This window comes from Lontra canadensis, unplaced genomic scaffold, assembly GCF_010015895.1.
Source record: "Lontra canadensis isolate GAN:19392208 unplaced genomic scaffold, GSC_riverotter_1.0 scaffold30, whole genome shotgun sequence".
Classification (NCBI taxonomy): domain Eukaryota; kingdom Metazoa; phylum Chordata; class Mammalia; order Carnivora; family Mustelidae; genus Lontra; species Lontra canadensis.
The window spans coordinates 15,241,952-15,257,852 of NW_022631024.1; the positions used below are offsets into that span (position 1 = coordinate 15,241,952).

The 15,901-nt window shown below is 42.7% G+C and overlaps 1 protein-coding gene across 13 annotated transcripts in view; it reads right to left on the reverse strand.

Annotated features, from left to right (window-relative positions):
• FNBP1 (formin binding protein 1) overlaps positions 1-15,901 on the reverse strand; it is a 140,805-nt gene that overhangs the window by 48,446 nt on the left and 76,458 nt on the right. For all 13 annotated transcript variants that reach the window (XM_032866075.1, XM_032866086.1, XM_032866085.1 and 10 more), the window contains exons 5-6: positions 10,906-10,968; positions 10,394-10,498 (exon numbers count right to left, since the gene is read on the reverse strand). In XM_032866075.1, coding sequence (XP_032721966.1) covers positions 10,394-10,498; positions 10,906-10,968 — 168 coding nt within the window. The remainder of the gene's footprint in view (positions 1-10,393; positions 10,499-10,905; positions 10,969-15,901) is intronic.

The window sequence follows — 15,901 nt, forward strand, 5'->3', positions numbered from 1 at the left end:
TATATATATATATATATTTTTTTAAGATTTTATTTATTTATTTGACAGAGATCACAAGTAGGCAGAGAAGCAGGCAGACAGACAGAGAAGCAGGCAGAGAGAGAGGAGGAAGCAGGCTCCCCTCTGAGCAGAGAGCCCGAGATCCCAGGACCCTGGGATCATGACCTGAGCCGAAGGCAGAGGCTTTAACCCACTGAGCCACCCAGGTACCCTAGTAAAGATTTTTTTTTTTTTTTAAGATTTTATTTACTTATTTGTCAGAAAGAGTGAGCACAGGCAGACAGAGAGGCAGGCAAAGGCAGAGGGAGAAGCAGGCTCCCCGCTGAGCAAGGAGCCCAATGTGGGCCTCAATCCCAGGACACTGGGATCATGACCTGAGCCGAAGGCAGCCGCTTAACCGACTGAGCCACCCAGGCGTCCCACCAGTAATGATGTTTTAAACAGAAAACAAAAGGTACCAATCTTTTAAAAAAATATATACTGGCAAATTGGACTTTATTAAAATTAGTAAGTTGTGTTCATCAAAAGAAGCCAGACATGGCCTGACCTGCCTTCGGCTTAGGTCATCATCCCAGGGTCCTGGGATCGAGCCCCACATCGGGCTCCCTGCCCTGCAGGAAGCCTGCTTCTCCCTCTCCCACTTCCCCTGCTGGTGTTCCCTCTTTTGCTGTGTTTCTCTCTGTCAAATAAATAAATAAATAAAATCTTTTAAAAAAAAAAAGGAAAAAAAAGCCAGACATAAAAATATATTGTATAATTATATATATACCTATGAACATATGTCTAATCACATATATACACACTCTTAGAAAGAATACCTGTATACCAAAAGGAAGAAAACCTATTTTTATTTATTTATTTATTTATTTAAAGATTTAATTTATTTGAGAGAGAGAGAGAGAGAGAAAGAGCATGAGCGGGGTGGAGAGGGACAGTGGGAGAGGGAGAAGCAGACTCTCTGCTGAGCAGGGAGCCCAATGCGGGGCTCGATCCCAGGACCCTGAGATCATGACCCAAGCAGAACGAAGACATTAGCTGACTGAGCCACCCAGGCGCCCTGAAAATCGGTTTTTAAAATGAGCAAAAGATTGGGTCACTTCACAAGAGAGGTTATTCACGTGGTTCCACAAATGCTCAACATCGTTCTTTATCCAGAAAATGCAAGCACCAATTAAAACCATGAAAGATTCCACTCCACACTCACCCAAAGGCTCAAGTAAAAAGATCGACAGGCACCTATTGTTGGTGAGGACGAGGAACAACCCCCTAGAGGAGTGTCCGTCAATGCGGCTACCTCGTCAATGTCTTTGACATCCTGCCAGAGCCAGGTACGCACATTTGACCCAGGATGCCACACCCAAGTAGAGACCCAAGAAAAGTGAGAGACTGGGTCCACCAACAGCCATGTATAAAAATGTCCATGGTAGCTTCTTCCTTAACTTAGCCTCAGTATGGAAGCAATCCAAATGCCCATCAAGAGGAACACAGATAAACAGCTTGTGGTATATCCACACACAGCACGCCACATGGGATTCACAACCGGGCAACACAAGCTACGGCCATACGCAACATAGGAATCCCACCAACATATTGAGTCAGAGGAGCCAGACAGAAGAACATGTGTTGAGTAATTCGTACGAAGAACAGAGGCAGGCTAAACTAATGTATCATAGAGGTCAGAATAATAGTTACCTTTGGGGTGGGGGAGTGTTTAAGGGAGCCTGTTGGGGTTCTAGAAACGTCCCCTATGTTAGGTGGTGGTGCATGATTTCATGTATGTGTGAAAACTCACGGAGCTGCCCACTTACGATGTGGCTGCTTTGTTGTATGTAAATTCACCTCAATAAGAAACGTTTTTTCTAAAGTAAGCTCTATGCCTAAAGTGGGGCATGAACTCATGACCCTGAGATCAAGACTTGCACGCTCTACCAAGGGAGCCAGCCAGGTGCCCCCAATAAAAACAACAACAACAGTAATTATTTTAGATGTTCTAGAAGGACATGTATCAAGTGGCAAGAGTGATCATCTCTGAGGAGGACCTGGGATGGGGGGGAGGTGCAACAGCACAAAATATTCTCACCTTGTCCTCATTATTATTTTATAAGAGACCCTATATTTGAGTAAGATATATGGTTTGATTTTCCCATGTTCCCTTGGAGTACTTTGACTTCTCAGTATTACCAAAGATATGGTAAGGGCTATATTTTCCAACACATTAAAAGGGAGGAAGTAAGGGTCTGGTTTTACCTTCAGTTTAAGCACATGGGTCATGAGCCCCAGGATGACCTATTCAAACTAACATATACTGGTCCTTTTGCAAATCCAGATCCCCTGATTCCCAATCACTAGAACTCATGTTAAGTCTTGATGTTCAAAACTTTCTGACAGCTGCATCATGGCAAAAGAAAAGAGACTGCATACTTCCTTGAGTTTCATCACCAATAAAATCCATTCCATTGAGCTATTTCCTTCCCTCATCGTTCCTCTGAGGAACATGGCCAGCTTCACAACATCCAAATCTATTCATCTGCCCAAAGACAAAAACTACCACTTTTTTTCTATTTTATAAATATAAATATAAATTTATTTTTAGTTAAACTGGGTGCCTCAAGGACAACAAAAACCCTCTTGTAAGCGAATTAGTAAATATCTGGGCACACACGGACACTGGGCACAAGGCGAGAGTCTACAGATGCCACACATGGACTTGGACAGATTTAGATGATCTGAACACAGCGCTTATGAAAAGTGTGGGGCATTTAAATTTTAAAAGAAGAAGAAAATCAGGCTCAAACCCAGATCCTCAGTACTAGTTTGGAAAAGATGCAGTTCCCTTCTCCTGTATCATCACACCCAAACGTAATTTAGAGAAGTCCATTCTGCTGATAGCGGGAAGGGTTAACACAGTCCTAGGGTTCCCAGTGCCGCAGAGCCGACGGCTGCACGAGAGCGTGAGTTATTTCTAATACCACTGGATAATTTAATCAGTTGTGGAAACTGGGGGAAAAGACATTTATATTAGATTCAAAGACTGTCAGAAGTCACAATGGATAATTACATTATGTAGCAAGAAGAACTGAAACACTGTATCTTTTCAGCTTGATACTGAGGAGGCTTCACCAGCAATAAAACAGAGGAGGGATATAACAGTCAAACTGCTGTTTGTTTGGGGAAATTACAGTGCTCCAAGTCACACTCTCAGGCAGAAAAACTTATGAATTCCAATGTTTTGACACTGCTCTACCTGCTCCAATGTTGGGATGCTAAAATCTGGTAACTGATCATATCCTTAGAGAGAAGGTAAGTGGTACTTGCATAAAAATAACAAAACGATGCTCTCGGGATACAAAAACACAATATATCCTTGGAAAAAGTAAGAGTCAAGGAGAACAATTCAATTTGGCCAGGACCTATCAGAAAGTCCTAAAGCCATAACTGGATCTAGCAACAGCACTTTCAATAACAAACTTGGGTCTGACCTGAGGGAGAAAAACAAAGGGAAAAAAATCACCATGGAAATTTCTGAACCACACAAAGGGCCAGAACTCACACAGCATGTGTGGATCTCAAACCCCCAGTTGGAAATTTAGATTGACGCAGTCTTGGCTGGGGAGTAACCCGAGGGAATGCCAGCTCCCTGGAGAACTCACTTTAACCTTGGCCACAGATAAAATCCTAAGGAACGCATATCCATAATCACACAATCTGTTCTGTACCTCACATGTTTTTCTGCTGTGGTTTTTACCTTTTTATAGGACTGAAATATAGGACCATGACATTGGTCTAACATGAAAGCCCTTTCTTTGCGCAGTTTTCACAGTATGTTAATGTTAACCGGGAAGCTATTTCCCCTAGTGTGAAAACAATGGATGATACCAAAAACTCCAGCATGGATCAGATTTTTCATTTTGACCTAAGTAGTCTCATCAGACATGAATTCCCCCAAGAAACTACATGTCTGAAGGCCTTAATACTCTGAAAGACTCACGTCTTAAAGGACAAGGGTTGTGGTGCTCGATACAGATGCCTAGTTTTACTAGGGTTGTTGTTTTGTTGGTGGTCTGGTTATAAAGTTCCATCACTGTTAAGTGATCTGTTTCTAAGCCTATTTTCCCCCAGAAGCCCAGTTTGGTTTTTTCAGCCGTGTTTTTACAGAACATAAGGTTTGTAGCAATGCATTTATGGCATTATAGCAGAAATGTATATATCACAGAAACACACAAGGAAATGAGTCACCAGGAGCAAGTCAGCAGAAACGACAAATTGAAGAATCAATACACAAAGACTGTAGATACTGAAATTCATTAAATAGAGAAAATCGGTATATTAAATATGTTTCAAGAAGTAAAATATGACATGAAAATAAGAAAAAAGTCACAAGAAAATAACAAAAAGACTACACAGATTTTAAAGAGAGTCTAAAGGAACTTCTAGAAGTGAAAATGTAACAACTTCTATCTTCATCCATCTTCAGTGGATGCATTAAACCACAGATTAGACACAGCTTAAGAGAGAATTAGTGACATGAAAATTCTAATGTGAAGGAATTACATGTGGCATAGCAGAGAAAGACAAAAAGATGAGAAACAGAAATAGAGGTTAACAGGCAGAGAGGATACTGAGTAGAATCCTGCTTGTAGAATCTACAGAGTAAAATTTATCTTGCACCTAATAATCAGAGTTCCAGATGAACTAGCAGAATGGTAGCTAGACACTCATGGGAAAACTCCAACCAGGAGTCAATAAACTCACCAAGTCAAAAGAAGAGAAAAAAGAAATTCGCAGCTAGATACATTACAGTGAAATTTCACTGAAGAACTAAGTTAAAAAAAAAAAAAAATCTCCATAGTTACCAAGAAGAAAGGGCGTTATCTTCAAGGGTGAAGATAGGCTGGTTCCTCCCCCTCTACAACTTAACACAAACAAGAGCCACAAGATGGTAGAATTAAGTTCCTCTTCTAGGTACAATACAATCGCCCTAGGAGTCTATACATGGAAATCATCTTTCAAGGATGAGAGTAGCAATCATCCCAAACAAACAAAAACTGAGATTTTACTGTAATAAATTTCTGCTAAAGGCACCTCCAAAGGATGTCCTTTGGGAAGAAGGAATAAGATCTCAGATACAAAAAGAATGGTGAACAAAGAAAGTAGAAAGCATACTTACAGGACTGTGTAAAATTATGAAAGCCTAACTTGTATAATGGAACCCCAGAGACTCACAAACTGCAATGACCTAAGAATTGTTTGGGAAAACATTAGTAAAGATTCCAAATTACTTTGTAGTTTAGATTGAATACGTACGTTAAAATATCTAGGCTAACCAATAAAAGCACAGAAAGAGAATACATCCTCTCCAATCTTTCGTATAGGCAAAAGACGGAATGAGGAAAGTGAAACAAGACCAAAACGTCAAAACTGAAGAAGGCAAGAAACGAAAAGTGTCAGAGCAAGAGGTAAGGGAATGCAGAGAGAGAGAGATGCAAAGAGAAAACAAGACAAGATGGTATACATGAACCCAAACTTTCTCCAGGGAAAAGAAAAAGACCATTGGACTGGATGAAAAAGAAATTGAGTCATGTGCCATTCCTGAGTGACCCATCCAAATACAAGGACAAAGAAGCAGGTAGAGTAACAGAGTAATAGAGAGAACGTTTGGGAAAGATCTGCCTGGCAAACACTATACCAGAGAGCTGGTAAGTATAAGGTGAAACAGACTTCAAGGCATAAAACATAAGGGCAGAAAGAAGTTCACTACACATGGTTGAAAAGTCAAAACCACTAAAGATACTACAATTCTAAAATTTACTTATTTATTTATGTATTAAAAGCTTTTTTTTTAATTTAATTTTTAAAGTAATCTCCATACCCAACGTGGGCTCAAACTCACGTCCCCGAGTCACCTGCTCTACCCACTGAGCCAGTGGGCAGCCCTAAAGTTAATTTTTTCATAAAGTAACTTTACAATGGAAGAAAAAAATGAGAGAAAATGACAGCTCTTCCACTGCCATCATCAGGATGGTTAACTCGGGGATCACTGACCATGGCAATAAACGGCTTTGAGTCCCCCGTACGTACTGACCCTGTTAATCCTCCCGTCAATCCTGTTCTGTGTTCCCTTTTGGCAAACAGGAAAAGTATAGCACAGAGAAGTAACAGATCTCTCTCAAAAAATGATACAACACGTGGCAGAAAACAACAACAACAGAACTTCATGATGGGAAGATTTGCGTGACATCGGCAAGTTGGAACTAATGAAAATACATAGAGATGGGTAATACATGTTCTTTTCAACTACTTCCAGAACGCCTATAAAAGCGGACCATGTCCTGGGCCATAAAACAAGTCTCAACAAACACCCAAGTCTCAAACTCAGACTTCCTAGAATGATGATGCAACGAAATTACAGAAATCCATACTGAAAAGATAGGTTTACATGTTCATATAATTGAAAATTTTTATTTGTTTTAAATATTATATATAGGGGCACCTGGGTGGCTCAGTGGGTTAAGCCTCTGCTTTCGGCTCAGGTCATGATCTCAGGGTCCTAGGATCGAGCCCCGTATCCTGCTCTCTGATCAGCAAGGAGCCTGCTTTCCCCCTCTCTCTGCCTGACTTTCTACCTGCTGGTGATCTCTCTCTCTGTCAAGTAAATAAATAAAATCTTAAAAAAAAAAAAAAGATTATATATATTTATTTAAGAGAGAGTGAGAGAGAGAGACCTGGGCGGGGTGCGAGGGGTAGAAGGAGAAGCTGATCAGGGAAGCCGACATGGGGCTTGACCCTAGGACCCTGGGATCATGACCCAAGCCCAAGGCAGACACTTAAACTGACTGAGCTACCCCAGGCACCCACAATTGGAAATTTTTAAACAGGCTTCCAAATAAATCACAGGAGAGATTCAATAGTAAAGGAAATGAAAAGTATCTCAAAACAAACAATAGTAGTATTCCATACCAAAATATGTGGGTTGCAGATAAAATTGTAAGTGGGAAATGTGTTGCTTTTTTTTTTTTAAAGTAGATTTTTTTTTTTAAAGTAGATTCAACATAGGGCTTGAACTCAACGACCCTGAGATCAAGACCTGAGCTGAGATCAAGAGTCGGACATTTAACCCACAGAGCCACTGAGGCGCCCTGAGAAATGTGTCACTTAAATGCTCACATTAGAAAAGATGAAAAATGGAAATGAGGTAGGCAAGAAGAAAGAAATCTCTGAAAAGGCAAGAGAATTATTTCCAAAGAGGAAGGCAAAGAAGAAAAAGAAATGAAACAGAAAATAAAAAAAGACAAGGGAAGCTCCACAACAATAAATTTGGGGTTCTCGGAAAATGTGAATAAAAATGATTTCAGAAACCTGATCCTCCAAGAGAAAATGGTATAAATAAGCAATACTGGGAGTCAATAAAGGGGGGAACACAACCACATAGGCAGCAAACACTAAGGTGACAGAATATTACAGGCAACTTTAAGGCAATAAATTTGAAAGCTTAGGATGAAGTGGGTTTATGTTTAGAAAAATAACAACCCACAGTATCGACCAAAGAGGAAGCGGACAGCAATGAAGGAATCACTCAGCAGTTAGAGACTTTCCCACAGTGAAGTATTACAAAACAGTCAATAACCAATTAATTTCAATTCACATGTATTATTTCAGAGAAGAGGAAAAAAAGCAACACTCTGAAACTACTAAGTAAAGCCAACTAGGAGGGAGGAGAAACATTACAGATCAATTTCAGTGGGCACAGATTTAAGCCTCTTCAGTAACATAGTAACAAAACAGATTCAGATCAAGTATTTTAAAAACCCCATCACCCCCTAGCTGGATTTGTCACAGGAATGCTAATTTGGTTCAATATAAGAAAACTGATTCAGGTAATCTATCACATTAACGGATTAAAGGAAGCAGAAAAAGTATTGGCTGGTATTGAATATCAAGTCAAGTTGGAAAAAACCTCCTGACAACAAAGGAAAAGAAGGGAATCCCTGAGCTTGATAAAGGGTTTATTAAAATCATGCACTAATTAATGGAGAAACATTTAAAGTACTGTCTTCATTATCGGAATCGAGATAAGAAGGGCCACAACTGGCTGCTTCTGTCCGCATAATGATGGTCACCACCAACAGAGCAAGATAAGAAAAAAAAAAGCCATAAGGATTGAAAAAGAAATTTGCTGGGAATAAGACTATCTCTAAAAAAGAAAAAACAAACAAAAACCAATATGGAAATAAAAAAGAGAGTTTAGCAAGGCATCTGCCTCTAACCTGAATTCATAAAAGTCACGTGTTCTTTTTTTTTTTTTTTTAAGATTTTATTTATTTATTTGACAGACAGAGATCACAAGTAGACAGAGAGGCTGCGGGGGGCGGGGGGGCGGGGGGAAGCAGGCTCCCCGCTGAGCAGAGAGCGCCATGTGGGGCTTGATCCCAGGACCCTGGGATCATGACAGGAGCCAAAGGCAGAGGCTTTAACCCACTGAGCCACCCAGGTGCCCCAAAGTCACGTTTTCTATACTCCATGTGAATTAAGTAAAAAACATAATAGTGGATGAAAAAAAATCAAGTCCGAAGAATATAAATGAAAGTATGGTTTTGGTTATATAATGGTGGAAAAGAGACAAAATTATAAATATACTCCTTGGAAATACATACACCTGTGGTAAAGCTGGGACATAAAGCAAGGAGGCGATTAACACCAAATTAAGGAAAAAACACCCCTGTAGGGAGAGGACCAGGAGCAGGAAGTCAGGGACAGACTTCCAAGGCATGAGTAAGATCTTTCTTCTTAAGCTATAGCTTGTAGATTACAGTATTCTTTTGGTTCCTATTCTTTACACTGTACTTACATAATATACATTATTTTGAAAGGTAAACTACCTTTTATTAACAATAGTTGCATGTTTTATTCTTTTTTTCCCCTTCAGCTGTTTGCAGTTTCAGGTATTTCTGCAATCAGCATGGGCAGCTTTTATATTAAGGCAAAGTCATAAAAGTAGGGGTGCCTGGGTGGCTCAGTAGGTTAAGTGTCTGCCTTTGGCTCAGGTCATGATCCCAGGGTCCTGGGTCTTAGCTCCGTATCAGACTCTGCTCAGAGGGAAGCCTGCTTCTCCCTCTCCCTCTGCCACTCCCACTGCTTGTGCTCCCTTCACTCTCTCGTTCTGTCAAATAAATAAAATCTTTAAAAAAAGAAAAAAAAAAGTCATAAAAGTAATCTTTAAAAAAAACTTGAATAAAAATCATTCTGATTTTATATTTAGGTAGTAAAATATTTTATAAAGAATGCATACCTTTACTCCATTTAGCCCCAAATGATTTTTTTTTCCCCAAATGATTTTTTTGATAAAGTCTGGATCAGTCTATTTTATCTGAGTCACATTTTCGATCCTTCGGGGAGTTGGCTCTTTCTTAGGAATTTACGACAAATGGATGGTGATTTATGGTCACTTTACCAGCACATTAATATATCTCTCAGGAAAGTATCCCCACTCCTGCTCAGAGACGTCGGTGTGTACTATATTAGGTCATTATCGAGGAAGCCATGCTAACATGTACCGAGGTTTTAAGCAAGGAATCTGGCAGACTTGGACAAATAACTAAATAATCCACACTATTTTCCAACTAAACTCATCTCCCACGAATCTGGCAAGAGTGAAAGAAATCTATGAAAACGCTGTGCTTCTTTCTACGTAAAACATGACGCTGCAGACGCCCAGACAGCCCCAGGCAGCCATGGGATGAATACAGTCATTTAACGGTCTAATGCTGTTTACACGGTATGGATGACTTTTAGAAAAAGAAAACTCAGCTTCTAGGGAAAAACAGATACGGAACCACAAGCAGGTACAGTATGAACTTCACCACATTCCGAACTGCGACGCGAGTCCACTTAGAGAAGAGCCCTTGAGGGGACGCCTGGGATACAACCCGCTAAGAACTTGAATGAATCACCTAGAAAATCAGGCCGGCCTGTAAGTCCCTTTATCTCCCCAACGGAAGCATTAGCACCAGAGCTCTTCCAGATGGCGCAGAACCGGTCTGCTCTGGCTTTTAAAGGGCCTGACTTTTTCTTTGAAAAGCCATTAAGAGAAAGCCACAGCCTCCGGAAACCACGCTGCCCCCCTCGCACCCCCATCCCCCATGAGCCACTCCTAAATCTCCTGTCTTCATCCTGGGGACGACACAAGTCCACAACCTGCTCCAATCACAACATTGGAGACTCCCCAAAAGTCAGCTTCTGGTCCCCACAACTGGTGACACAAAATGCTACCAGCTGATCCCAGGCTGAGTGGCCTGTAGTGGGGACATCAGAAAGGAGAGCCTGGGGACTGGCGGCCTGGGAGGAGCGACGACAGACATCAGAGGAAGTGAAAGGCCAGAGCTCACTATCACCTTACCTTTTCCACATCTGCTTTGGTGACATTGATGTCAGCGTCCATCTTCTCGAAGTACTGCTGTGCCCTGTCTGCCTCTTTGCAGTCACGTTCAAAGCGTCTTTTACTCTGAAAGCAGAGGCAAGTGGTGACAGGAGAGCAGTTGGGAATGAAACTACAAGATTCCTATGAGAACATATCACTTTGTCTCAATCACCCAAAGAGCTTTCACCTCTAAGCTGGTTGGTTATACATCCTAAAGTCAAAGAGCTATTCTAAAATCTGCATTTATTTCAGCCCCAGCTCTCTAACCTTTGTGCTTTCCATAGGAGTTTTTAGAAACACTTTGCTTGAGCTCGTTGGGCTCCACACTTTAGTCTCAATCATGGTGTCTAGAGATAAAGGCGATTCAGAATGGAGAAGATCCCCAAAGGCATCCCTCTGGTGTTTTTGTTCTGCACTTACGGATCGATGCAAGCTCACATTCAAATCAGAAAGTCTACAGGCATTTCTCCAGCCGTCTGCTGTGCACTTACTGATTCGAGTTGTTTCCAGCAGATCTCTATGTGCTGTTGTGCCTTCCGCCCGTCGTGAAAGTACTAGAAGCAGAAAACACGTGGGGATTAGCACCCCTTTGTCATACTCATACGTGGGAAAAAGATCCATCTGCCTAAAATCGTATTTCATTTTTTAAAAGTGGTCTCCACGCCCAACGTGGGGCTTGAACTCAGGCCCCTGAGATCAAGAATCATGTGCTCTACCGGCCGAGCCAGCCAGGCACCTCCTCCTCCCCAATCATACCGAAATACTGACTATCTAGCACATGCACGCCAAAGAAAGGAAAGGGTTAAAAAATAAAGAGGAAGTGAAAACGCAAATAGTCACAGAGTTCCCTTTAAAACTTCAGATATGATAATACTGAATTCTAAGACCTACATACAGCCCTTGGAAAAAGACAGAAATGTTTGTTAAGACATCTTCATTTTTAATTGCTTTGAGAAGGAACTCATGTACCTCACGATCCGTCCATTTAAGTTGTACAATTCATCGCTCTTTGCTGTAATCACAGAGTTACGCAACCATGATCACAATCAATTTGAGAACACTTTTTTATCCTCCAAAAAGAGAGCCCGTACCTCTGAGCCGTCATCCCCCAACCAGCCCTAGGCAACCACTACTCCACTTTCCGTCTTTATAAATTTGCCTGTTCTGGGTTATTTCCTGTGAATGGACTTATACAATATGAGGTCCTTCTGTGACTGACGGGATGTCTCCATTAGGACGTAATGTCCACTTAGCAGGATGTCTTTAAGGTTCATCTGTGTTGTTGTCACGTGTATCTGCACTTTATCTCTCTTTACTGCCAAGTGACATAGTGACATTCCATTGTCTGGACATATAGAAACATTGTTTATCCTTTCACAATCGATGAACACTGGGGTTTTCCCCGTTTGGGGCTGTCGTGAATGATGCTTGTTGCAAACATTTGTGTAAAACTTTTGTGTAGCTGGATGTTTCCATGACTTAGGCCTTTTTAGATTTAAAAGTAAATCCATTCCCCCCTGCTATGTGCAAAGGCCCTCAAGCAGGTAAGTGCATTGTGTTGACTAGTAAGGATCCTAGGGGGCTAGACCAGGGTGAGCCTCGAAAATATCAGGAGAGGGGATCAGAGAAGAAAGGACCAGACTGCGTAGCAATTTATAGACTTGTGGCCTGAATGAGCTGGGAGCCATGGGTCATTCCAAGTATAGAAGTGCCCTGTTATGAAGGAAGTTTCTAGGTAGGAGCCTTTCTCCAACCCTGACCACTAGCGTAGCCGTGCAGGTGGGGAGCAGGTCTGAGGGGAATCAGACACAGCTTTCGACATGTGAGCTTGACCTTCTAGGAGACCCCCAAGTGGAGAGCCTCCCAGGTTGCTGGATGGCTGCAGGAGAACCCAGAGAGCGGCCAATGCTGTAACGATCAGCGTCACGGGCATCAAACGGGAGCTCAATGTCGAACTACAGCCTGGACGAGATCACCAAAGGAGACGGGACCCCAAGGAAAGACCAGCAGGAAACACATGGAAGCATGAAGAAAACAGTGTCCTTTTTATCCGGGGCCCTAAAATCACCAGTGTTTCCTAAATCCTGTCCCAGCCTTCAACTGTGACGTCACCAACTTTGTCAATGTGGTGGGAATTTCCCAGATCCGTTCTCCACCCTGTCCTGTGTCCCTAGAGGCTGACCTGCGTGGACCACACGCAGGCTCCCTTGCCCTCGGGCTCTGTTCGATTTGCCACAGAGGTTCCCACATAGCAGAGAGCAGGAATTTCTATCTGCAGCTTCCTCTCGCTATGATGCTCCAGGTTGGCTAGGTCCTCAACCTAAGGCCACAGCTCGGGTCAGGCACTCCTAGGAAATGCCTGCAATTTTCCCCTGCCCCCGTCAGATCGAGGGGCCACAGCAGCTCCCCACCCTGACTAGCCCCGGGGTCCTGCACGAGCACTATTGCTTCTCTTGAACCCTCTCCCCAGAAGGGTAAATGCTCCTTTTACTAGACAACCTTCCTTCAGTGACTGGGCGTCAATGTTCCGTCTGTGTTCCAATGGACAAGGTATAAACCTCGGGGGGTGGGGTGCGGGGGGGTCCATGGCTAGAAAGAAAGCAGAAAGCATGACAGGCGGAACAGGTCCCCCCCGCGTAGCCTTGTACCTTTCCATCCTCCCCTAGTCAGAGCTTAGGGCCCGGCTGAGCCACAAAGGAGGGCCGGGGACCGGGGCGGGAACAGGAAGGAAGAGACGAAATCAGATTTTGGTTTTTTAACAACAGCGTTCTTCTTGTCTCTCTCTCCTTTGAGGCCACGTTTCACTGTTGTAAGTTCCTTTTTGTGGCAAGTTTTACCCATCCAGCAATATATATATACACATATACATATATATATATATATGTATATGTGTATATATATATATATATATATATATATATTTTTTTTTGTCTCTATGAATCCAAGAGGAGCCCCCTGGGGGCTTCATTCCTCAAGTTTCATAACAGAGGTAGGGATGAAACTGAACGGAGATTGAGTCTCAAGCTAGAAATAAACAAGCAAGGCGGGGATCAAGGCAGTGGAAGTAAGGAGGGCTGAGGGCAGAGCTGGGAAAATCCTGAACCTCAGAGGAAGTACAAAATGCAAGTGGGTTTTCTGAAAGCCAAACATACATCACTTTAACACTGAATGGAGGGCAGGAGGGAGGGAGGTCCTGGGGAGCAGGGAGTCAGGGGAAGAGAGAGGCAGACAGGAAGGCAGAGGAACGGGCTTAGCCGTGCCCTCTCAGCTCCTGGAGCCCTGCCCGGTCAGAAGCTACATTCCTGAATTGTCAAGAGGACGATCCCCCATTTCACAAGCAGGATTACTGTGTTCTGTGATTTGCTGGAAAGATCTCCCTATCCCCCCGCCCAGTTTTACTTGGAGATTTAAAGACAGACATAAAGACATAAAAAAAACCCTTAGCATCAAACTCAGACTTGTGCTCTAGGTTTATGGTCTTGAAATGGGTGTTTTCACAAAACTCGAGGCCAGTCCTGGGCTGAGAGAGGAAACACACAAGAAGACGCAGAAAGTGACTGGCGCTGCCAGGAAAGGCTGAGTCGGTTTATCATCAAAGGAATCTTCTCTGAAGACAATAGATACTCCCCCACCCCCATGCCACACACACACACACACACACACACACACACACACACACACGCACACACGCACACACAGAGTCATATTCTGGGAGCACGAAGGCTGATTCTGATTGAAAACCCACACAGTAAACTCTCTCCCTGCTCCTTCATTTAATACTCAAAAATAAATATCAACTTATTTTTCAAGCACGGCTGTGCACCTTGACCTGACAGAGGAGCTTTCTCCCACGAAGGACTCCTTGGCCGCAGTCCTGTCCAACGAAAACAACCATCTGAGAACTACACTTGTGATCCTAATGTCTCCCGTGACATAAGGAAAAATCAAGGTGTCCATGATTTTCCTTCTAACGTATCTCTCCCAGTACGTGGTGGTGCCTGAGCCCTTAGGAAATCAGAGAGTGGTACCGAAGGCCTCCTGACGGTCCTGAGCATACCACGACCTAGACAGCGGTCATCTGGGTCCACCTCTCTCTCTCTCTCTCCTTCAGTCGGAAAAGCTAGCTAACAGTTACAAAGATAAACAAACAGACCAGCTTGCCAGATGTGCGTGTTGTTTATTAACAAACAATGGCAAAGCGTTGCTTCCCCGGACAGTGAGCAAGTGTGTCTCTTAAAAGTGTGCCTCCAAGCTCTAAATAAAGAGGAATTGTTCTCTAGAAAAAGATAATAAGTCTTTTGGAGCCACAAAGTGAAGTCATCACGGCACTTTTCTCCTATCAGCAGAGATGGGAAATGCCATCTCTGGGGACCCAGAGAAATGCGGATGACTTTCTCCTGGAAGCAGGGTGCTTTCATTTCTCTTCGGCAGTAATAACAGACTTTTGAAAATGCCTGATGGTATCTCAGCAGACAGCGAAACTTACTTTCATTTCAACTTTTTGGCTGGACCTTAAAAATATACGGGTAGAGTCTATGTATACAATAAAAGCATCCTTCCAGATTTTTTAGGATTCTCCCAGTAAGCAGGGGCCGCTGAGATAAGAATCAGAGGAAACCTAAATTAAGCAAGCACTAACTTTAAGAAAAACTATAACGACAAAGCTTCCAAGAAGGTTTTACTGTGCTGCAAGAGATCGCCCTTAGACTGTGAAAATGTTTATTATTCACACTCCACAATTAGGTACAACAGCTGCTCGTTCTTACACTATTTATATATAATAGACCACTGATTTTTAAAACTCCATAAAAAAGCAAAATATGGCAATGATGTGAGAACAGCCAAATCCAAAAAAAAGGAAAAAAAAAAAGAGAATAAACACTCAATTGAGGACAGTCAACCATCTGGAATTTTAAATAAAACTCAGATTCCCCAGATGAAAACAAAGGAACACAAGACTTGAAAAGGGCAAAGAAAAAAGGGGCTTGCAGAAAATATGTCTGTGACAAATATTATAATTTCCTCAAAACCCACAGCGTGGTGGGTCTGAACACGAGCAGCTTCTAAGCCTGACTCGGGATTAATTAGCACAACTACGAATCCTTGTTGCAGAGACATGGCCGGGGACCGGGGAGGAAACTCAACCACCATCAGCCTCCCTTAAGGGAGCCACCCCAACCCCAAACCATAGACCTAGAAGCGTTCGTGATGGCAGCGCATTCTCATCTGTGTGGGATGGTCATATGATTAAATAAATGTGATTTATTCAGGAAGGTCCATTTTCCTCAATCTATTTATAACGCAAATACTGTCTCAGTGAACATGTTTCACGTTCCTAACATGCCTACCTCCCAGTGTCAGGCTCAGTTGCTTAACCCTACTCATCCCCTCGACCATCTGGGCACCGGGCAGGGGACCCCATGCGCGGTCCAGCAACCAGTGCCAAGTGGCCTTTGTCCTCTCCTGGGGTGCCATCTCCCCACAGCT